Source organism: Pan troglodytes, chromosome 6 (assembly GCF_028858775.2).
Source record: "Pan troglodytes isolate AG18354 chromosome 6, NHGRI_mPanTro3-v2.0_pri, whole genome shotgun sequence".
NCBI lineage: Eukaryota > Metazoa > Chordata > Mammalia > Primates > Hominidae > Pan > Pan troglodytes.
The window spans coordinates 97,278,194-97,302,899 of record NC_072404.2 but is presented as its reverse complement, the minus strand read 5'-3'; the positions used below and the strand labels follow the sequence as shown (position 1 = coordinate 97,302,899).

General features: G+C 39.0%; 2 protein-coding genes across 24 annotated transcripts in view; one reads left to right on the top strand and one right to left on the bottom strand.

Moving 5' to 3' along the window:
* SLC25A40 (solute carrier family 25 member 40) overlaps positions 1-24,706 on the top strand; it is a 100,212-nt gene that overhangs the window by 6,346 nt on the left and 69,160 nt on the right. For 3 of the 9 annotated variants that reach the window (XM_063814680.1, XM_063814681.1, XM_063814677.1), the window contains exons 1-2: positions 6,687-6,771; positions 13,449-13,541. The gene's annotated coding sequence lies outside the window, so the exon portion shown is untranslated. Of the gene's footprint in view, positions 1-693; positions 858-6,627; positions 6,772-13,448; positions 13,542-24,706 lie in introns of those variants that run through there. The other 6 variants (XM_063814674.1, XM_063814682.1, XM_063814672.1 and 3 more) reach the window with 6 other exon arrangements.
* DBF4 (DBF4 zinc finger) overlaps positions 19,118-24,706 on the bottom strand; it is a 31,660-nt gene continuing 26,071 nt past the window's right edge. For all 15 annotated transcript variants that reach the window (XM_016945160.3, XM_016945161.4, XM_063814664.1 and 12 more), the window contains 2 exons: positions 23,076-23,200; positions 19,118-20,307 (listed from right to left, as the gene is read on the bottom strand). In XM_016945160.3, coding sequence (XP_016800649.1) covers positions 19,332-20,307; positions 23,076-23,200 — 1,101 coding nt within the window. In that variant the 3' untranslated portion in view covers positions 19,118-19,331. The remainder of the gene's footprint in view (positions 20,308-23,075; positions 23,201-24,706) is intronic.

Here is a 24,706-nt window from a genome sequence, read left to right as displayed (position 1 = left end):
TGATGTGATGTTCTCCCCCTTTCCCTAGGAATGGGGCTTCCTGAGAGCTGAACTGTAGTGATTGTTTTTGTCCGTCTGGGTCTAGCCACCCTGCAGAGCTCCCAGGCTCCAGGCTGGTACTAGGGAGTGTCTGCAAAGAGTCCTGTGATGTGATCCAGCTTCAGGTCTTGCAGCCATGGATACCAGCACTTGCTTTGGTGGAGGTAGCAGGGGAGTGAAGTGGACCCTGTGAGGGTCCTTGGTTGTGTTTTTGTTTAGTGTACTGGTTTTGTGTTGGTTGGCCTCGAGCCAGGAGGTGGCGCTTTCAAGAGCACATCAGCTGCAGTCCTACAGGGAAGATGCAAACTTTGCCCTAGGGACACCTGGTTAAGTATTCAGGTTTCACAGGCAGTGGGCAGGGCCGTCATGCTCTCAAGAGATTATGACCTTTGTCTTTAGCTACCAGGGAGGGTAGAGAAAGACCACCAGGTAGGGGCAAGGATAGGCATGTCTGAGCTCAGTCTCTTCTTGGTTGGGGCTTGCTGTGGCTGCTGTGGGGTATTGGGGGTGTGGTTCCCAGTCCATAAAGTTATATTACCAGGGGGATTCTGGCTGCCTCTGCTGAGTCATACAGGTCACCGGGGAAGTAGGGGAAAACCAGCAATCACAGACCTCACCCTGCTCCCACACAGCCTGCAGTCCTAAAGGCTGGTTTCACTCCCACCAGGCCCCACAACAGCACTGTCTATTTCCAGGCCGCCAGTGACCAGGGCTGACAACTTGCCCAGACCACAAGACTCCCTGTTGAGAAAGCAAGCGGACTCACAGTTTTTCAGTGTCTCAGGGAGCCTGCAGCAGTGATCCAGTTCCTTCAAAAGGTCTGTGGATTCTCTTGGCTTTCCTGGTATGTTCCTGTGGTAGTTCTTGGAGCAAAAGTTCACAATGTGAGTCTCCACACACTGTTGTGTCCGTCTGAGCGGGAGCTACACGCTAGTCCTGTCTCCTATCCACCATACTAATCTCTCAGAATTCTACTTGTGGCTATTTTAATTTAATTTAATTTAATTTAATTTAAAATTCAGATCCTCAACCAAACTAGCTGCATTTCAAGTGCCGAACCTGTAGCTAGTAACTACTATATTGGACAGCTAAGATGTAGAACATTTCTATCATGCAGAAAAGTTCTATTGGAAAGACAGCACTGGGTTCCAGAGTTTAAACGACTTGCCCCCAGACCCCATGGCGAGTAATAAAGTACCCTAGGACCTAAATCTCCTGCTTTCAGGTCTGAGTTTCTTTCCACAATATCTCCCTGGTTGAAATCTGGGTTTGTGTAACCTTCACCTTGATCCTGATTCTGGTTTGGTAAAACATAACAAAAAATTTTCTACATGATGCTCTTTGGAGGCGTTTTACTCATTCCCTATTTTCTTTTTAACCCCTGCCTCATGTGACATGGCTTCAGGTTCCTTCATCATCATTATGATCTCAAAATATACTGTAGTGTGTCAATGTCCCAGCTAAAGTGTGGTGTCCAGAATTAATGACGTAGCTTAGATATTGTTTCACAAGCAAACAATAGAGAGAAACTTTTTTCTTCCTTGTCCTAAATTCTTGCCTAAGAGGACATTCTATCATATTTTTGGTAAATAAATTTCATTGAGCTTACTGTCATTACAAAAAAAATTCCCCAAATCTTCAAAATGAGCGAAACAGTTAAGAATTGTTCAGGAAATTGTAGCCTGAACGAGATTTCAGTAGTATACAACAGACTTTAATGCAGTACGTTCTGTGATAGTTACAGTCAAAGAGAATTAGAACCCTAGGATCTGGAAAAGTTCTTCACTTTCCTTCGCTATATGATGGAGCCAAATTCTTTACTCAGTTCTCTTCGTTGGAAAATGAACTTGATCAGATTTTATAATGATCGTGCTGCTATACATATACTCTAATTTTTAATTTTTTATGATGTTTGAAATGTTTAAAATAATTTCATAGGCCAAACACATCATCTTGATGTAATAAAAATTAAAATAGGTTTTTTTTTTTCTTTAGGAGGCTGTCTTAGCTCAGGCTACCATGTCAAAAATATCATAGACTCAGTTACTTAAACAATAAACATTGTTTCTTATAGTTCTGGAGGCTGGGAAGTACAAATTGAAGGCCGTGGCAAATCTAGTATCTGGTGAGGACCAACTCCTAGCTTGTGGACAGCAACCTTCTTGCTGTATTCTCACATGGCCCAGAGTGCTAGTTCTCTCCCTATTCTTATAAAGACACTAATTCCATCATAGAGGCTAGACCCTCATGACCTAATTACTTTCCAAAGGCCCTACCTTCAAATACCACCACATTAGGGCCTCAACATAGGAATTTGGAGGCAGGGGGACAAAAACATTCACATGTTAGCAGAGGTTAAGAAGATATCTTTTGTCAAATTTGTAAGTCTAACTTGTTAGGTGCTTGATATATCTGAGAAAACAAGTATAAATTATAAAGTTTTTTCCTCAGTTATATATAGAGTGTTTAATGTTGGGTAAAATTATTCTGTCAAATTTATGAATTAACTGAATATTAATCAAAGAACAGTGAAGGTAATTATCTTATTTTTATTTTAACAAAAAGTAAGATTGTGAACTAAGCCTAAAGACTTAAGGAAAACTGCATTTTAAATTTTATGAGTTACCAAAATAGAATATCAATGAAATAAAAGAACGGCAAGTATTTCTTTTGTGAATTACTGCTTTCCTCTCTGTCTGTAATTTTCTTTTTTTGGTATGTCTGGTCTGTAGTTTTCTTTTTTTGTTATGTCCTTCCCTGGTTTTGGTATTAGGGTGATACTGGCATAAAGAATGATGTAGGGAGGATTCCCTCTTTCTTTCTTTTTTGAAATCGTTTCAGTAAGATTGGTACCATTTCTTTTTTTATTTTAGATAATTTTTTTGAGACAGTCTTGCTCTGTCGCCCAAACTGGAGTGCAGTGGTGTGATCTCAGCTTCCTGCAACCTCCGCCTACCGGATTCAAGCAATTCTCCTGCCTCAGCCTCTCGAGTAGGCAGGACCACAGGGATGTGCCACCATGCCCAGCTAAGTTTTTGTATTTTAGAGACGGACTTTCACCATGTTGGCCGCCCACCTCAGCCTCCCAAAGTGCTGGGATTACAGGCGTGAGCCACCATGTCCTGCCTAATTTTTTTGTATTTTTAGTAGAGATGGGGTTTCACCATGCTGGCTAGGCTAGTCTCAAACTCCTGACCTCATGATCCGCTCGCCTCGGCCTCTCAAAGTGTTGGGATTACAGGCGTGAGCCACTGCAGCCAGCCGATTGGTACCATTTCTTCTTTGAATGTCTGATAGAATTCAGCTGTGAATCCACCTGGTCCTGGATCTTTTTTCGTTGGCTATTTTTAAAAATTACTGTTTCAATCTCACTACTTGTTATTGGTCTGTTCAGAGTTTCTATTTCTTCCTGATTTAATCTAGTAAGGTTGTATATTTCCAGGACTATCCATCTCCTCTAGATTTTCCAGTTTGTGCATGTGAAGGTATTCATAGCAGCCTTGAATGATCTTTTGTATTTCTGTGATATCAGTTGTAATATCTCCCATTTCATTTCTAATTGAGCTTATTTGGATCTTCTCTCTTCTTGGTTAATCTCGCTAATGGTCTATCAGTTTTGTTTATCTTTTCAAAGAACAAGCTTTTTGTTTCATTTATCTTTTGTATTTTTTTGTTTAATTTCATTTAGTTGTGCTCTGATCTTGGTTATTTCTTTTTTCTGCTGGGTTTGAGTTTAGTTTTTTCTTATTTCTCTAGTTCTTTGAGATGTGACCTTAGATTGTCAATTTGTGCTCTTTCAGACTTTTTGATGTAGGCATTTAATGCTGTGAACTTTCCTCTTAGCACCACTTTTTGCTGCATCCCAGAGGTTTTGATAAGTTATGTCACTATTATTGTTTAGTTCAAATAATTTTTTATTTCCATCTTGATCTCATTGTTGACTCAAAGATCATTCAAGAGCAGATTATTTAATTTTCTTTTATTTGTATAGTTTTGAGGGTTCCTTTTGTAGTTGATTTACAGTTTTATTCTACTGTGATCTGAGAGGATAATTGTTGTAATTTCAATTTTCTTAAATTTACTGAGACTTGTTTTGTGACCTATTTGTGGTCTCTCCATATGTTCTGTCTTGGAGAATGTTCCATGTGCTGATGAATAGAAAGTATATTCTTGGCTGGGTGTGGTGGCTTATGCCTGTAATCCCAGCCAAAGCGGGAGGTTCACCTGAGGTCAGGAGTCTCTACTAAAAATACAAAAATAGCCAGGTGTAGTGGCACATGCCTGTAGTCCCAGTTACTCAGGAGGCTAAGGCAGGAGAATCGCTTGAACCCAGGAGGCAGAGGTTGCAGTGAGCTGAGCTTGTGCCACTGCAGTCCAGCCTAAGCAACAGAGTAAGACGCTGTCTCAAAAAAAAAAAAAGAAAGAAAAAATAGAACGTATATTCTGCAGTTGTTGGGTAGAATGTTCTGTAAATATCTGTTAAGTCCATTTGTTTTAGGGTGTAGTTTAAGTCTGTTGTTTCTTTGTTGACTTTCTGTCTTGATGAACTGTCTGGTACTGTCAGTGGCGTATTGAAGTACCCACCATTATTGTGTTGCTGTCTCATTTCGTAGGTCTAGTAGTAATTGTCTTATGAATTTGAGATCTCCAGTGTTAGGTGCATATATATTTAGGATTGTGCTAATTTTCTGTTGGAATAATCCTTTCATCATTATATAATGTCCCTCTTTGTCTTTTTTTTTTTTAACTGTTGTTTTAAAGTCTGTTTTGACTGATACCAGAATAGCTATTCCTGCTTGCTTTTGGTTTCCATTTGCATGGAATATCTTTTTCTGTCCCTTTCCCTTAAGTTTATGTGAGTCTTTATGTGTCAGTTGAGTCTCCTGAAGACAGCACTTACTTGGTTAGTGAATTTTTATCCATTCTGCCATTCTGTATTATTTAAGTGGAACATTTAGGCCATTTACATTTAACATTAGTATTGTGAGGTGAGGTATTGTTCTGTTTATCATGCTAGTTGTTGCCTAAATACCTGGTTATTTTTCACTGTGGTATTGTTTTACAGGCCCTGTGAGATTTATGCTTTCAGAAGGTTCTATTTTGGTGTATTTCAAAGATTTGTTTCAAGATTTAGAGTTCCTTTTAGCATTTCTTGTAGTGCTGGCTTGGAAATGGCAGATTCTCTCATCATTTGTTTGTCTGAAAAAGACTTTATCTCTCCTGCATTTATGAAGATTAGTTTTGTTGGATACAGAATTCTTTCTTTCTTTTTTTTTTTTTTTTTTTTGCCTTTGAGACGGAGTCTGGTGGCTCTGTTGCCCAGGCTGGAGTGCAGTGGCATGATCTCAGCTCACTGCAACCTCCACCTCCTGGGTTCAAGTGATTCTCCTGTCTCAGCCTCCTGAGTAGCTGGGATTACAGGTGTGCACAACACCCGGCTAATTTTTTTTTTTTTTTTGTATTTTTAATAGAGACAGGGTTTCACCATGTTGCCCAGGCTGGTCTTGAACTCCTGACTTCAGGTGATCTGCCTGCTTCGGCCTCCCAAAGTGCTGGGATTACAGGGGTGAGCCACCGCACCCCGCCAGATACAAAATTCTTGACTGACAATTATTTTGTTTAAAGAGGCTAAAGATAGGACCCAAATCCCTTCTGGCTTGTAAGGTTTCAGCTGTTAATCTGATAGGTTTTCCTTTGTAGGTTACCTGATGCTTTTGCCTCATAGCTCTTAAGATTCTTTCCTTTAGCTTGACTTCAGATAACCTGACGGTATGTGCCTAGGCAATGATCTTTTTGTGATGAATTTCCCAGGTGTTCTTTGAGCTTCTTTATTTGGATGTTTAGATCTCTAGTGAGGCCAGGGAAGTTTTCCCTGATTATTCCCTCAAATAAATTTTCCAAAGATTTAGATTTCTATTCTTCCTCAGGAACACCAATTATTCTTGGTCATTTAACATAATCCCAAATTTCTTGGCGGCTTTGTTAATTTTTTTAATTCTTTTTTCTTTGTCTTTGTCTGATTTGATTAATTCAAAAGCCTTGTCTTCAAGCTGTGAAGTTTTTTCTTCTACTTGTTCTAGTCTATTGTTGAAACTTTCCAGTGTATTTTGTAAGTGGGTCTTTCATTTCCAGAAGTTGTGGTTGTTTTTTCTTTATGATATCTATTTCTCTGGAGCATTTTTCATCCATATCTTGTATTGTTTTTAAATTTCTTTAAGTTGGTTTTCACCTTTCTCTGGTGTCTCCTTGAGTAGCTTAATGATCAACTTTCTGAATTCTTTACCTGACAATTCAGAGATTTCTTCTTGGTTTGGATCCATTACTGGGGAGCAAGTGTGATATTTTAGGGGTGATATAGAACCCTGTTTTGTCATATTACCAGAATTACTTTTCTGGTTCCCTCTCATTTGGGTATACTATTTCAGTGGAAAAATCTGGAACTCAAGGGCTGCTGTTCAGATTCTTTTGTCTCATGGAATGATCCCTTGACGTAGTGCTCTCCCCTTCCCCTTGGGATGAGGTTTCCTGAGAGCTAATATGCAGTGATTGTTATTGCTCTTCTGGGTCTAGCCACTGGGCGGGGCTACCAGGCTCTGAGCTGCTGCTGTGGAATGTCTGCAAAGACTCCTGTGATGTCATCCATCTTTGGCTCTCCCAGCTGTGGATATCAGCACCTACTCTGGTGGAGGTGGCGGGGAGTGAAAGTGACTCTGTGAGAATCTTTGGCCGTAGGTATGTTTAGTGTGCTGGCTTTCTTGAATGCTGGTTATTCTAGTAGTAAAGTTGTCACGTGGATAGACTCGGGACCTCTGGTTAGCCAGGATGTTTCAGGCAGTGGTATTAGCTGTTGTGTTCTCCTTCTTGGGAGCAGGGTTATTTTGTCATGAGTTGCTGTAATGGCCTGAGTTGATTGGCCTTCAACCAAGAGGTGATGCTTTCAAGAGAGCACCAGCTGCAGTAGTTGTAGGGGAATATAAGCTTGCCCTAAGTTGACCAGGGTAAGTGTTCTGGTTTCTCTGGCAATGGGCAGGGCCATAAAGCTTCCACAAGTTTTTGTCTTTTGTGTGTGGCTACCAGGGCAGGTAGAGAAATATCATCAGGTGGAGGCAGGGTTAGGCGGGTCCGAGCTCAGACTCTCCTTAGGTGGTGCTTGCCATGGCCACTGTTGGGATGGGGGTGTGGTTCTCAGACCGATGGGGTTATGTTCCAGAGGAGATTATGGCTGCCTCGGCTGTGCCATATGGTTCACCAGGGAAGTAGGGGATAGCCAGTAGCAAAAGACCTCACCCAACTCTCACGTAGTTGGCAAGGCTGGTCTTGCCTCTGCGGTGTCCTGCTAACAGGGCCAAGTTTAGTTAGATGCAGGAAGCCTGTGCATGGAACTCAGCCCTTTCCCCATGCTGTAAGCTTCCCAGGTGAGAAAGCAAACTTGACTTTTAGGCCTTGCTCCTCTCCGTCTGCTCACAATGTTGGTGAAGCCTCCTGCACTTGTATCTGCAGCAGTTCCCCATTCACCCCCCGGATTCTGTTCAAGATAGTTCATACCCATTTGAAATTATTACAGAATTTCACTGGAAGCATCTTTCACCCTGTGACCCCTCCCTAATTTTGCTGTCTTCCTTGCCTGAGGGCCCCTGCAAAATCCAGTCAGGGATAGTTTCCGTGGGCTCAAGCTGGAGACTGGGTGTGCCTATAAGGCTCTTGCTGCTGCTTCTACTTTTATATTTTACACAGCTCTCTAAATGTGTTTCAGCTCTAGATAAGGTTAAATCTTTCTTCCGTAATCTGGATTTTCATATTCACCAGTAGGGATATGTGTTCGGAGGCAGGTTTTCCCCTCTCACACTTTGGGAACTCAGTTTTTTGCCTGTCTCGCAGAATTTGCAGTGGCATCAGTTGGGCAATTCAAAAATGAAATTGCAATATAAGAGGCTGAAGGTTAATGTTCTTCCCTAATTAATGTCACTGAGTCTCTTCCTTCTCCTGAAAATATGAAGTTTTCATTGTTTAAAAAATGTTCTTAGAAACTTAAAAAAATCCTATTTGAAATATGAATGTATATTCTGGCCAGAAAGAATGAATGCATATAAATGTGTTTGTATAAAAAGCTAAAATGTTATGGCCCTTATAATTTCTAAGCCAGCAAAACAAATTAAATTATGTTTGTAACAAATAAGTTTTTAAGTATAATCTTGCACATAAAAGATACTTTTTATTTTCTGTATTGCTAAGAACTAGCAGCAATCCATAAATATACTAAGATATGATAATGGTAAAAATCAAAGATGCTGAAAAGATAACATGTTTAAAGGAAATACAGTTTCTCTGAGATGTGTGTGGGGGTGGGGGTTGAGAATAGGGAAATAGTTTCCTTGGAGTATGTTTGAAGTAGTGTCCTACAGTCCACGTCTTGCCTATTTCATGTATAGATCTGTATCTCTTGTCATGCATTGCTTAATGATGGGGATACATTCTGAGGAATATACCCTTAGGCAACATCATTAATGTAACAATATCATAGAGTGTACTTACACAAACCTAGATGGTATAGCCTACTACACACCTAGGCTACATGGTATAGCCTATTGCTCCTAGGCTGTAAACCTGTTTATCATGTTATTGTACTGAATACTGTAGGCAGTTATAATACATTGGTAAATATTTATGTATCTAAACATAGAAATGGTACAGTAAAAATACAATGTGAAAGATAAAAAATGGTACACCTATATAGGGTACTTACTATGAATGGAGGTTACAGGACTCAAAGTTGCTCTGGGTGAGTCAGTGAGTGAGTGGTGAGTGAATGTGAAGGCCTAGGACATTATTATGTACTACTGTAGACTTTATAAACACTGTACACTTAGGCTGCACTAAACATTAAAAATTTAAGTAATTGTGCTACAAAATTATGGCAGCTATGATGTCAGTAGATGATAGGAATTTTTCAGCTCTATTATAATTTTATGGGATTACCATCATATATGTGGTTCATCATTGAGTGAAACATCATTATGCGGCACATGGCTGTATTTCTATACAATTGAATTAAACTACAAACCAGTAACAGAATGATAGCTGGAAAACCTCAAAAATACTTGGATATTATCAACACACTTTTAATTAACATATGGGTTAGAGAAGAAATCTCAAGAGAAATGTTAAAATATTTTGAACTAAATCAAAATGAAAATACAACTTACCAGAATTTTGGAGGTGCAGTGAGTACTTACAGGGAAATGTATAGCATTGAATGCATATATTAGAAAACAATAAATATTTAAAATCAATAATATGTGTTTACCTTAGGGAACTAGAAAAAGAAGGGCAAATTAAATTCCAAGTAAGCAGCAGAAAAAAATAACCAAAATTAGAACAGAAATCAATTAAATTGAAAATAGGAAATCAAAAGAGAAAATCAATAAAACCAACAACTAGTTTTGGAAAATATCAATAAAATTGCCAAACTTCCAGCCATGTCAACAAAGAAAAGAAAGAGAAGACACAAATTATTAATATCAGAAATGAAAGACAAGCTATGACTATTGATCCCATTGACTTTAAAAGGATAATAAAGAACTATCATAAACAACATTAAGTCTCCAAATTTGATAACCTAGCTGAAATGGACCGATTCCTTGAAAGACATACTATACCAAAGCTTACACAAGGAGAAATAGATAATCGAAATAGGCCTATGTCTATTAAATAAATTGAATCAGGCCGGGCACAGTGGTTCATGCCTGTAATACCAGCACTTTGGGAGGCTGAAACAGGAAGATCACTTGAGGTCAGGAGTTTGAGATCAGCCTGGCCAATATGGTGAAACCCTGTCTCTACTAAAAATACAAAAATTAGCCATGCATGGCGATGGGCGCCTGTAATCCCGGCTACTTGGGAGGCTGAGGCAGGAGAATCACTTGAACCCGGGAGACGGAGGTTGCAGTGAGCCGAGATCATGCCACTGGACTCCAGCCTGGGCGACAAGAGTGAAACTCCGTCTCAAAAAGTAAATAAATAAATAAATAATTTATAACTTTCCAAAACGAAAAGCACCAGGCCCAGGTTGTTTCACTAGTGAATTCTACCAATATTTTTAAGAATAAATTATACCAAATTCTTTGTAACCTCTTCCAGGAAATAGAAGCCAAGAGAATATATCCTAACTCATTCTATGTGACCAGCATTACCCTAACACCAAAAACAGAGGAAAACTACAGACAATATGTCTCATCAACATAGATGCGAACTCTTCAATGACATATTAGCAAATTGTACCCAAAAATGTAAGAAAAGAGTGTTAGTCACATGTACCAAGAGGGATTTATTCTAGGTATGGAAAGCTGGTACAACATTTTAATTCCCATTAATATAATCCATCACATCAACAGGCTAAAGAAGAAAGATAATATGATCATATCAATCAGAAAAAGCATTTGACAAAATCCAACCACAATTCATGATAAAAAAAAAAAAAACCCTCAGCAACTAGAAATGAAGGAGAGATTCCTCAACTTGAAAAAGAACATCTACAAAATGCTGTAGCTGTAAGCTAACATCATACTTAATGGTGAGATGCTAGATAATTTTATGTTAAGATCAGGAACAAGCCAAGGGTGTCTACTCGCACCCTCCTATTCAAGATTATAAGAAAGGATAGTCTTTTCAGCAAGGGGTGCTGGAACAACTGGACATCTTCATGCAAAAAAATTAATATAGACATAGACCTTACATCTTCCACAAACTTTAACTCAAAATGGACCATGGACCTAAGTGTAAACACAAAACTATAAAACTCCTAGACAATAGCATAGAAGAAAATCTAGGTGGCCTTGAGTTTGGTGGTGATTTTTTAGACACAATACCAAGAACATGATCCACAAAAGAAAATACTGATGTTTGACTTCATTAAAATTAAAAACTTCTGCCATGCGAAAGACATCATTAAAAGAATGAAAAGACAAGCCATAGACTGGAAGAAAACATTTGCATCTGAAAAAGGTCTGGTATCCAAAATATACAAAGAACTCCTCAAACTCAACAATAAGAAAACAATACAATTTTTAAAATGGACAAAAAATCTGAACAGACACGTCACCAAATAAGGTATACACGCAGCAAATAAACATGAAAAGATGTTTAACATCATATGTCATTAGGGAATGCAAATTAAAACAACAATCAGATACCACTACACACATTAGAATGGCTAAAATCTGAAACTGCAAAACCAAATTCTGGTAAGAATGTGAAGTAACAGGAACTCCAACTCATTGCTAGTGGGAATGTAAAACAGTACAACAACTTTGGAAGACAGTTTGGCAGTTTCTTGCAAAACTAAACATACTTTAACCATATGATACAACAATCATGCCCCTCGGTATTTACTCTGATGAGTCAAAAACTTATGTCCACTCAAAGACCTTCATCTTATATTATTTAGATCTTTCTTCTTTTCTAATATAGGCATATAGTCCAGGCATGGTGGCTCATGCCTGTAATCCTAGCAGTTTGAGAGGCTGAGGCAGGTGTATTGCTTGAGCCCAGGAGCTCAAGACCAGCCTGGACAATATGGTGAAACCCCATCTCTACAAAAAATACAAAAATTAGCCGTGTGTGGTGGTGGGCACCTGTAGTCCTAGCTAGTTAGGAGGCTGAGGTGAGATGATCACCTGAGACCAGTAGGTCAAGGCTGTGGTGAGCCATGATTGTACCACTGCACTCAGCCTGGGTGACAGAGTGAGACCCTGTCTCAAATAAATAACATTAAAGAGGCGGGCATGGTGGTTCACACCTGTAGTTCCAGCACTTTGGAAGGCCAAGGCAGGTGGATCATCTGGGGTCAGGAGTTCGAGACCAGTCTGACCAACATGGTGAAACCCCATCTCTACTAAAAATACAAAATTAGCCAGGTGTGGTGGTGCATGCCTGTAATCCCAGCTACTTGGGAGGCTGAGGCAAGAGAATCGCTTGAATCCTGGAGGTGGAGGTTGCAGTGAGCTGAGATCACGCCATTGCACTCCAATCTGGGCAACAAGAGTGAAACTCCATCTCAAAAAAAAAAAAAAGATAAAAGATAAAAAATAAAGTAAGCATATAATGCTATAAATTTCCTTCAAACTTTGCTTTAGCTACATTCCACAAATTTTGTTACATATTTACTGCAAATTATTTTTAATTTTTCTTGAGACTATGTCTTTGACTCATGTGTTATTTAGAAGTGTGTCATTTTATTTATAACTACCTGGGGCTTTCTAGATATCTATTACTTGTTTCTAGTTTAATTCCACTGTGGTCTGAGAATATATTTTTTATTATTTCTATTCTTTTAAGTGTTGTAAACTTCCTTTTATGACTCAGAATATATCTACTTTGGTGAATGTGGTACTAAATTTTGAGGATACTTGATCAAGGGGATTTGCACACAAGTTAGATAAAGGAAAGTAACTGATTTGGGAGGACTACAAAGACACAGGATTTAACACCCTGAGAAGAATCTCAGGATATACTGTGAACGTGTTGACAGTATATTAGAATTGATGGCTCATGCTCAGAGAAATAAAACTGCCACATTTCCATGACAGATGGTGGAGAAAGAGTGATGGACATATTTGAGTGAATATACTGTATTAGGACTGGGGACTGGACGCGGTGGCTCACACCTGTAATCCCAGCATTTTGGGAGGCCAAGGCAGGCAGATCACTTGAAGTCAGGAGTTCCAGACTAGCCTGGCCAACATGGCGAAATCCATCTCTACTAAAATACAAAAATTAGCCAAGTATGGTGGTGGGTGCCTGTAATCCCAGCTACTCAGAGGCTGAGGCAGGAGAATCGCTTGAACCCGGGAGGCAGAGGTTGCAGTGAGCCAAGGTTGCACCACAGCACTTCAGCCCAGGTGACAGCACAAAACTCCATCTCCAAAAAAAAAAAAAAAAGATCCAAAAACCCACCAGGTCAGTATATTCCATGGAAAGTTCCTGATGGTATGCTACTTACCAAGGCCATAAAGAATGCCCTAGAAGGAAGGCCAACAATAGTACTAAAATATTCAGTTGTGGCTCTCCTCGGTGTGCCAGAACCGATGGCAGGTAAGGCCATTATAGAACTAGGCTCACTAATAGCAGTGAGGTTGATAAGACCTGAAACAATAAAGACCAGATGGTGCCATTCAAGTATCAGAAGGTAAGTGCACATAATTATCATAATAAGTGGCAATGTCGAAGGGGCAGCCAGAGGAGGCCTGAATCCTCTGAAGGTTATGGAGTTGGTTATTAGAACTTAGCATCTTTAGGAGCAAAACGGATGGATAGCCAATAAGGTCATCATTCAATATGTACCATGAGTCAGCCTCAGGAGGCTAAGGGCAATTGCTCCAGTAAAAAGTAATGATCTCTTGTTCTGTTTCCAGATTTAAGTTAATTTTTCAACGTTGAAACCACTGACTAGAGAACAGGCCATGACCCCAGGAGAAAGACCCTGCAACACATTTTAACTGCACATGGTAATTATTTCCTAGTCCTTTCCAAAAGGTACCAATCTCCACTTACTTGGGTAACTGTGCACTGGGAAAAGGGGACTACTCAGATATTTGTTAGACACAAGGTCTGAATTGACATTGATACCTGTGACCCAAAGCACCTATTGTAGAGGGGGCATATGAAAGCCATGTAATAAATGGAGTCCTGGCTAAGGTTTGGCTGATAGTGAGTTATTTGTCTGATAATGTGTCATTTGTCCAGTCCCTGAATATATTATTAGAAGAGAAATACTTATTACTTCATACACTCCCTCATACTGTGCCCCTGGTCTACAAAGTAAGACCTATATATTGGAAAAGACCAAGTGGGAACCTTGAAACTGCTTCTACCCTCTAGCCAGAATAATAAATCAAAAACAATATCTTAACTGGGTGGTGTTGGTGGAGGAAATTAGTGCCACTGTTAAATGTTTAAAAGATACAGGAATGGTTGATTCCCACTATATGCATACGGATTATAAAAAATGAGTAGACCACCAGAAGCTGCACTAAGTAGTAGTCTCAATTTCAGTTGCAGTGCCAGATACAATATATTTTCTGTTGCAAATGAATATGGCACCAGGTGCATGATGTGCAGCCATTGGTTGTGCAGATGCATAATTTTCCATCCCTAACAGAAAAAAGAGGGATCAGAAACAGTTCATATTCACAGGGAAAAGATTACAGTATACACTTATAGTCTTACCACAGGGCTATTTAAACTTTCTTGTCCTTTGTTATAATTTGAACAATCTAGACCATCTGGATGCCATGGAGATTATCACATTAACCCTTTATATTGATGATATATTTATCAAATCAGATGAGGAAGAAGTTGCTAGTACACTGGAAACTTTGATAAGACACATGTTTTCCATAGGGTGAGAAATTCAGGAACCTGTTATATCAGTAACATTTTCAGAGTTCCACTGGTCAGGGACATGCTGGGAAATCCTATCCAAAGTAAAAGACAAATTATTGCCTACTGAACCTTCCAAACATGAAGGAAGCATAATGTCTGCTAGGCCTCTTTAGGTTCTGAAGGCAGTCAGTTCCAACTGGGAATACTGCTTCAACCCAGTGGCAGGAAAGGCTTCCAACTGTGAGTGGAGCTTCCAAGCAGAAAAGTGCTCTGCAGCCATATGATCAGGCAGGTTCAAAGGTTCTGGATTTAGCGGTAGGAAAAGATGCTGTGAGGAATTTATGGCAACTTCCCTGCCCACAGTAAAGGAATCACAGCCCAGAAATAAGGGATTTTAGAGTAAGGCCAGTCCCTGTTTAATGGAGAGTCACACACTTTTTGAAAAGCAAAAATACTTTGTTGTATGAGATGATGATGTATGAGATGGAACACCTGACCATGAGGCGAAACCCACCATGTGGTCAACACTATCCATCATGAACTGGGGTTTTATAAGACCTACCAAGTCATAGCACCAGGCAGATGCAGCAACAATCCATTGTAAAATAGAATTGGTTTATTTAGGATTGAGCAAGAGCAGGACCAGAGAGCTCAAGGAAGTTGCATAAACAGGCGGCTGAGATCCCCATGTCATTCATTGTTATATTAATGCCTCTCCCTCAGGTCGCACCTACAGATGTATGGGTCATCCCTTAAGACCAGCTGAAAAATGAGGAAAGCCCAAATTTAGTTAATGGATGGGTTGCTTCCGTGGCTACAAGATGAAAATAGATGGCAACTGCCATATGGCTACTCAGTGGTGGCATTGAAAGCCAGTCACAAGGAAAAATATTGCCAATGGGCAGAATTTCAAGTGGGGTACCTGGTCATTGCTTTTGTGTGAAAAGAGAAGTAGGCTGAGCTTAGCATATATGTACAGTCTTGGGGAGTGAGAAATAATTTGCACTGGCTACTAAGGGGCCTGGAAAGAGAAAGATTGGAAGACTCAGTAGAAAGTATAGAGGCATGTGGCATATGGAAGTGGGCATGAAGTGTGGGCATCCTCATACTGCATGTTAATACTACCCTGATGCTGGCACAATGGGCATATGAGTAAAGCGGTCATGGTGGGCAGTAATGGAAGTTATTTCTGGGCTCCATAGCATAGGTTCCTATTCGCCAAAGCCGAGCTAGTGTTTTTGTCACTGCCAGATGCCCAAACTGCCAGAAACTAGGCATGAAGTGGCTAGTCGATTATACTGGACACAGTAATAGACATGCCAGGTCTTTTTGTTGTTGTTGTCGTTCACATTGCATTTTTAAGACTTACAGAGTTTCACTGGCGTGGCATCATATATAACTTCGTATCAGACCAGGGGATGTCCTTTACAGCAAAGGAGGCATGGGGGTAGGCCCATGATCATGCAATCCACAAGCCTTATTATATATTGAATCAACCAGAAGCTTCCTGATAGAGTATTGGAAGGGCCTGTTAATTAGCATCAGCATGGAGGTGATATTCTTGAGAATAGGCTGTCATTTAAGATGCAGTATACAGTTGGAGTTCAATATGTTTTTATGGTGCTATGCCCCTGACAAAATAAGTCTGGCAACCCATGAGTGGAACAGGAGTAGACCTGCTTGCCGTCACTTATTTGACCCTCTTGAATGTGTTTCCTACCTCAGCGACTCCTGTTGAATTATAAGCTGCGACCACCACCCGGCCGTTTTGAGTTCCTTGTGCCAATAACCCAACAGGCAGAATCACTATGTGGGGTAATTGATCCTGATCCCTCTTCAGTAACTTGTTGCCCCAGCTTCTGGGAGTACTGACAGTAAACAGCTTTCAACTTCTACTGTCAGCTCCTTCAGGGATTGTGTCAGCTGAGGAGCCTCGTTGCCCACAGTCATGCTCCTTCCTAGAGTAACCCATACTCAAATGACTTATTGGTCATCTTCACCTAGCAACTCTGAAAAGCTGCCTGTGGGGTCAACTGGTGTCCAAAGGCACCCCTTAGAAAACATCTGCATACCAAATTCCATCTCAGTCTGCCTCCTGTGGGAACCCAAAAGTCATACCATGAGGGCCTCGTGGTATGACTTTTTATAGACTTTTGTCTATATATATATAGACAAATATATATATATTATATATATAATATATATTATATAAATCATATATATTATATATTATATATAGACATACATATACATATATATGTATATGTATATATATTTTTGTAAAAACGAAGTTTAGCTATGCTGCCCAGGCTGACCTTGAACTCCTGATCACAAGTGATCCTCCTATCTCAGCTTCCCAAAGTACTGGGATTACAGGTATGAGCCAGTGCCCAGCTAAGCCCAGGAGTCTGAGGCCACAATGAGCTGACTGCACCATGGTAACCAGGCCTGGACAAGAGAGACCTAGTATCAAAACAACAACAACAAAAACAATAAATAAAAAAAAAAAAGAAAAAGAAAAACCACACACACAACAAACAAAAACAAAAAGGCAAAGCACCTTCTGGGTAAACACTACTTTGGCTGTGCCTTGGTAAAAAATAGGAAAAACTACCCCTACCTCTAGGTAGATGCACCTCATTGCCAGGACACACTACTTGCTGCAAATAACCTGCCTTCATCTCACTGGCTGGGTGCCCATCTGCATAGCTGCACAGCACAATCCCAACTGTATGTGGTGGCCCAAGTAAACTGAAATTATTCCAAGTAAACTGAAATTTAAGCACTTGAAAAAAGCTGAATACTCATTTTATGAAGACCGTGTGGTGTTCCAAAAGTCCAATATCCAGTGTCAAATAGTTTAACAACTTTTACTGAAGGGTTCAGACTTTTTCTCCTCAGTAAGTATAACTTAATGTAAAATGATGCCCAGAGTACCACTGTAAATTGAAGACACTTTTTTTTTTTTTTGAGACGGAGTCTCGCTCTGTCGCCAGGCTGGAGTGCAATGGCACAATCTCGGCTCGCTGCAATTTCTGCCTCCGGGGTTCAAGCGATTCTCCTGCCTCAGCCTCCCAAGTAGCTGGGATTACAGGAGCGCACCACCATGCCCAGCGAATTTTTTGTAGTTTAGTAGAGACAGGGTTTCATCATGTTGGCCAGGATGGTCTCGATCTCCTGACCTCGTGATCCGCCCGCCTTGGCCTCTCAAAGTGCTGGGATTACAGGCGTGAGCCACCGCGCCCAGCCAGACACTGTTACTCTTAAAGTCAAAGGATCATACAGTGACTTTACATACCTTTCAGTTATTTGGAAAATTTGGGGTACACTGTTAACTAAAGGGAAATAAACCTGCAAATAATTTTCCAAGTTCCATTTAGATTTTTCAAAGGTTGTCTACGAAACCTTACGTATGTTTACACATACATACATGTATTTGTGATAGAAAATGGAACAATAATTTACAATGGAAACAGGGTTTGCGTGTATGCACTGTAAAGACTCTTTTATTGAGCCTACTTCAGGTACTGGTATGAAAAACAAAGGTGTTAAAAAGCCAGTGTTCATTGATGTTATCCAAATGATCAAAATAATGTATGCAGGAAAAGCATATGAATTAGTCCTGTACTGAGAATCATATATTTCAAAAAAATTAAGATTAGTAACCTAATTTTTAGTGACAATAGATTCATGTACTATGCAATAGAACCAATTGAATGTCACTGGTGGTAGTCTTACTCCTACAAGAACATACTCAAAGGCAAATGCCTTATATCCACAGATTCAAATTGAAATTTCTTATATTTGAATTTTCTCTTCTCCAAATGCTTGTATCAGTAAGTGCCAGATCAAGGCAATCCTTGTATATATCCCAAAACTGTATCTATAATTCAATGCCATCCTTTTCTCTTTCATCTCCTACCAAATTAGGGGGTAGAGTCAACTTTTTTTTTTTTTTGAGATAGAGTCTCACTCTGTCACCCAGTCTGGAATACAGTGGCACAATCTTGGCTCACTGCAACCTGCACTTCCCAGGTTCAAGCAATTCTCAGCCTCTGGAGGGAGTAGCTGGGACTACAGGCGCATGCCACCATGCCCAGCTAATTTTTTGTATTTTTAGTAGACAAGGTTTCACCATGTTGGCCAGGATGGTCTTGATCTTCTGACCTCGTGATCAGCCTGCCTCGGCCTCCCAAAGTGCTGGGATCCTGTGGCATGAGCCACAGGAGAGTCAACTTTTGAATATTATCAAAGTTATTTACAAAGGTAAATAATTAAAAATAGCAGATAAATTATATTCCACTTGGTAAAATAATTAAAAATAGCAGATAAATTATATTCCACTTGGTAGCCTGGTTAAGTCTTTCCTTCATGGCTTCCAGTTACCCCTATACATAATCTAATTACTCAGCACCAAAATACTAGCATGGTCCACCAGTGACCCTCAAGTGTCAATATTTCTGATGATTTCCAGAATTCAAGCATAGAAATGTATTTTTCCTTTCTGTATGAAATTTAGGTTTTTCAAGGCAAGGTCATGTTATCCTGATAATCTTTTAAAATTTACAATACAACTAGAATATCCAAATGTATAATGCTAAGTTTGATATTCCCCAAATTGCACTTCACTGGTGGTTTTCAGTGACAAAGCAAATTATTATTCATTGTAATTCTCAGGAAACAATTACGAACATATATATAATGTAAAATAAGACCAGTCACAAGTTTATTCTGTAATTTTTCTATAACAGGTATCCAATTCTGTAGAAAATTGCAAATATTTATTTTTAATATTTACATTTGGGTCTGTAAACAAAGCTGGTAAAAAAAATCCTAAGAATTTCCATACATATTTATAAAAATTTCAAGAATATGATCCTTATCACTTCTGAAAAGTATGCATTTTTTAAATTCTAAAAGCCAGTAAATGTAGAAGTTGAAGGGGACGAGAAAAACGCTGTTAACAGATTATCTGAATTTTCCTCTTCCCAAATATCTAAAACATTGCATATACCACTCTTTTCTGTGTAGCTTGTGAAACCCAAAAATTCTGATTTCTCTTCACTAGTCTGAAACAAGTCTAGTAAAGACTGTACCGGTGAACTACAAATTCTGTTTTCTTCTTGTGTAATAAATTCAGTTCTTTTATCAAATTCAGCATTTGGTTCCAGATTTTCTTTTCTATTTCGTCCTAATATTATTTTCACTTTTCGATGTATTTTACCAGAAGGTAAACTATCCATATTCTTGAAGTCACATTCATTGGGTTCCTCAGGAGGAGTATGGAATGGAGCCTTTGCCTGAACAGTTAGGTGCTCTTGTGAACTGTTTATTGTTATCAGACCAGAATCATGAGTAAATATTGAATGAAGGTCCTTTTCCTTGAGATCCTTTGCTGGAAAAAGCACAGTATCTGACTTCTGTTTTGGTTGAGATCCACTATTATCCGTACTGAAATCAGAAACATGTACAGATGCCTGTATGTTACATTTATAGTGATCTACCCTTAGTTCTTCTAAGTCATTTTCACTTAATGTGTGTTCGGAAATGTCAAGAATGCATTCCTGTTTGTTTTTATGTAGAGGTAGCTGTGTAAAATTCTGTCTTATGTCATCTTCAGCTGTACTTAACATGGAACATTTATTACTCATTTTCTCATTAAGCCCTCTCAATTCATTTGAAGGGTGGGGGATGGGCTCTGAAATAAACAGGAGCTTTTTTTCAGTTTCCTGGGTCTCTTTATACAGGAAATTCTGCTCCTTCACTGTTATATCATCTTCCTGGCAATCTTTCTGAGAAATATGTTGCAATTCCACTTTTTCCTTTTGTTCAGTCTTTTTCAGGACACTTGCAGAAACAGGAGAAAGGGATCCAACACTGTATTTTATTCTTTGTAGGAAAAATAGAAGAAAAATATTAAAATAATTGCTATCAAAACAAATTCCTGAGTAGTTAGAAATTAAATTAGTAAAAACATTATATAATCTTTAAGAAACCTATTTAACTTAGGAAATTTTACAAAAATACAAACATCTTAACATTTTGCCAAATTTACTTGAGCTGTTTTTAAAGTAATACAACTTTTCAGATATAGCTGAAAACCCTAGTGTACCTCTCTTCTCCTCTACATTCCCTGCCTCCCTCCCAGATAACCAATATCCTGAATTTTGACATTTAAAATTACTTTAATCATGTAAATGAAAGAAATTGATAGTAAAGGGATTTGAGTCTGCCCCTAATTTTGCTTTCATTATTCTGAACAATTTCTTGACTTCTGTGCTTTGATTTACATTAATGCACATTTTACTCTTCATTTTACTTAGCAATGTGGAGAATAAGTATTTACTGAGAAACCTATGGCAAAAACATATATTTTAAATTTACATTTAAGAATATTTAATATCAAAGTGAGCTAGAAACTTAGTATCTTTATACTTTCAAAGGTGACAAAGTTGTAACTTTTAAGCTTCAAACATATTTGACCTAAAATTGTTTTCTTCATGGAGCATCTTGATATCCCTGAAATGCCAGTTTGTATTAGACAAACCTAAATAATATACAATTAGAGAAAAAGTTAATAGCTCACCAATTACATTTTGTGTTCCGCATGTCACAGATTATTAACTGTGAGAAATAATACAATTTTTCCTGCCCCTTCAACCAGAATGTTCTTTTTTATCTTGTTCATACATTTACTTACAAACAATTCTCTTTGAACAAATGGGCAATAAAAAAATGTGAAAAAAAAAAAAAAAAAAAAAACTAGTCTAACATGGCTTTTAAGTCCAAGATGTTTAGGACACTTGCCCACAGAAGTGACAATTAAGGAACAACCAGTACTAGCTCAGAATTTTGCTGCAGACTGAGTTTTTAGGGAATTATAAGTTCTTAGAGTAGCCCACATAGTTTTTTTGTTTTTTTTTGAGACAGAGTCTCTCTGTCAACCAGGCTGGAGTGCAGTGGCCTGATCTCAGCTCACTGCAACCTCTGCTTCTCGGGTTCAAGTGATTCTTGTGCCTCAGCCTCCTAAGTAGTTGGGACTACAGGCATGAGCCACCACCTAATTTTTTTTTTTTTTCAGTGGAGATGGGCTTTCACCACGTTGGCTAGGCTGGTCTGGAACTCCTGGCCTCAAGTGATCTGCCCGCCTCGGCCTTTCGAAGTGCTGGGACCACAGGTGTGAGACACCCTGCCTGGCCACAGTAGCCCACATAGTTTTAATAGTTGGAAATATGCCTTCTCTTCAAATCCATATTAAGTCAGTCATGAAACCATTCTGAATGTCACAGAAATATGGGATTTAAGAACTGTTTTACCTGAAGTAAAAAAACTTTCTGGTTAATTTTCAGAAGCTGTATCTTGTTATCACATTTCTAATCTTCTTTATGTCTTAAGTAAGATTAGTCTAAGAATAAAGACTAACTTAATGAGTTATCACCACCTCTAGGGTATATCCATATGAAACCATCCCTTTAAGTTTATAGGAATAATCTAATCAGGACAATTTTTGTCTATGTGCAGTTGGTGTACATTGAGCAGTACTGTATTCACACTTAAAAGTCCTGTCAGTACCTTTAGTAAACATACCCATCATAAGGTTTAGGCAAAGATATTTAGTGAAATATAAAGACCTAAGGGGCAAGTGGAGGAAGGTTTCTTAAAACTCCTTAATATTACCTAAAAGTTCAATCAAATGTTTTAGTCTGAGTAAATGGTAAACTTTATGGTTCTACAACAGGAGCTGATACACTATATAGCCTGTGGGCAAAATCTAGCCGTCAGTCTATTTTTCCAAATAAAATTGCGTCAAAATACAGTCATATCCATTGTACAAAAAAGCTAATTAGTTGCAACAGAGATCTTACGGCTCATAAAACCTAAAATATCAACTATCTGGCTCTTTACAGGAAAAGTCAGCCAACTCCTTCTAAACTACAATGTCAAGAATGAGACTAATTAGTGGGGTGTAGTGGCACACGCCTGTAATCCCAACTACTCAGGAGGCTGAGGCATGAGAATCTTTTGTACCTGGGAGGCAGAGGCTGCAGTGAGCCAAGATTACGCAACTGCACTCCGGCCTGGGTGATAGGGCGAGACTGTCTCAAAATAAAACAAAAAATTTAAAAAAGTAAAAGTTTTACATAAAAAGAAAATTTAAAAAGAATGGAACTAAAAGTAGTCTAAGGTAAGGATCTTTGATAGTAGGGAAGAAGTTACTGGTTTTTAACAATATTTACATCCTGAAAATACATATTCCTTCTAAGAACAGGCAAACGGTGTTTATTTTTAGTTTAATAGTTTAATATTCTAGTATAATTTATTTATTTATTTTTGAGACGGAGTCTCACTGTCACCCAGGCTGGAGTGCAGTGGTGCAATCTTGGCTCACTGCAACCTCTGCCTCCTGGGTTTCAAGTGATTCTTCTGCCTCAGCCTCCCGAGTAGCTGGGATTACAGGCGTGCAACCACCACACCCGGCTAATTTTTTATTTTTTTAGTAGAGATGGGGTTTTGCCATGTTGGCTAGGCTGGTCTCGAACTCCTGACCTCAGGTGATCCACCTGCCTCAGCCTCCCAAAGTGCTGGGATTACAGGCATGAGCCACCACCTCTGGCTTTCTAGTAGAATTTAAAACTTAGGTTGATAAAACTAATTACCTTTTCTTTTTAGGTGTGTCCTTTTCATATTCCACAAAGTCAAAAACTAACTTAGATACAATATCATCAACAACTTGATACTGGTTACTCTGTGCAAAGTTTCTGTGTTGCTCACTTAGAAGGTGCTAAAACAAAATTAAAAACATGTATCAAAAAATTGTATTTAAAATCAAGAGATGCCTTTTTAATTAAGGTTTTCTAACATTCTCATGCCCCTAAAATTAGGTTTCCAATAACTACTCCAAAGATAATACCCTTTACTAGACTTCAAAAGATGTTTAAAATAAAATAAAATAAAAGTCACTTTTGAGAAGCCAGTAAAACTACTTTGGTTTTTAGTCTTCAGTGAGAAAAGACAAGTACTAATTTTTGTAGTTACAATGGAACTGAAAAGAATGAGCTATGTCAGAAAATGAAGACACAGATCAGGCGCAGTGGCTCATGCCTGTAATCCCAGCACTCTGGGAGGCCGAGGTGGGCGGATCACCTGAGGTCAGGAGTTTGAGACCAGCTTGGCCAACATGGTGAAACCCTATCTCTACTAAAAATACAAAAAATCGGCTGGGCGTGGTGGCACATGCCTGTAGTCCCAGATACTTGGGAGGCTGAGGCAGAAGGATCACTTGAACCCAGGAGGTGGAGGCTGCAGTGAGCAGAGATGGCACCACTGTACTCAAGCCTGGGCAACAGAGCAAGACTTCGTCTCAAAAAAAAAAAAAAAAAAAAAAAAGGATATAGAGAGAGACAACAGTAACATTTTGGAAAACACATTTCCCTCTATTACTTTGTCTTCATGCAATTATCACTAAATAAGGCAGAGCTTATAGAATAATAAATGAATGAAATATAAGTTAACATAAAAGAATCCAGAAAGTAGATTAAACACATGAACCACATTAAATGCTGTGAAGTACTAAAAAAGCCAAGATTCGTAATTGAAGAACACATTTGGGAATGAACAAAACAAATGATCTCAATTACCCAGTGCTCATAACAGAGTATACAGAAGTTATTCTCATTCTTAAGAGCAGTCAAAACCACTGGGTGCAGTGGCTTACGCCTGTAGTCCTAGCACTTTGGGGAGCCAAGGAGGGCGGATCACCTGAGGTCAGGAGTTCGAGACCTCCTGGCCAACACGGTGAAATCCCGTCTCTACTAAAAGTACAACAATTAGCCAGGCGTGGTGGCGCATGCCTGTCGTCCCAACTACCAGAGAGGCTGAGGCAGTAGAATCTCTGGAACTCGGGAGATGGAGGTTACAGTGAGCTGAGATTGCACCACTGCACTCCAGCCTGGATGACAGAGCGAGACTCCATCTCAAATAAAAACAAAAAACAAAACAAAAAGAGTGGTCAAAACCAAAAGTAAACAAGTTCACAACAAAGTGAGATAAAATTCACAGGAAACAAAGTTCCTTGTGAATAGGTGGAATCTCCAGCCTAACTTTATTATTTGTCTGTCAGCTGATCAGGGAGGGAATTGTACTTAGAAGCTTCCTCTAGATGACCATTAAAGAACCTAATTTCTATTTCCCTAGTTTCATGCAATTTTACATTTTGATGATTTTATTACATTTCTAAAAACTAGCATCCTGGAATATACATGTATTCCTTCATTACTTGCAAACTTTA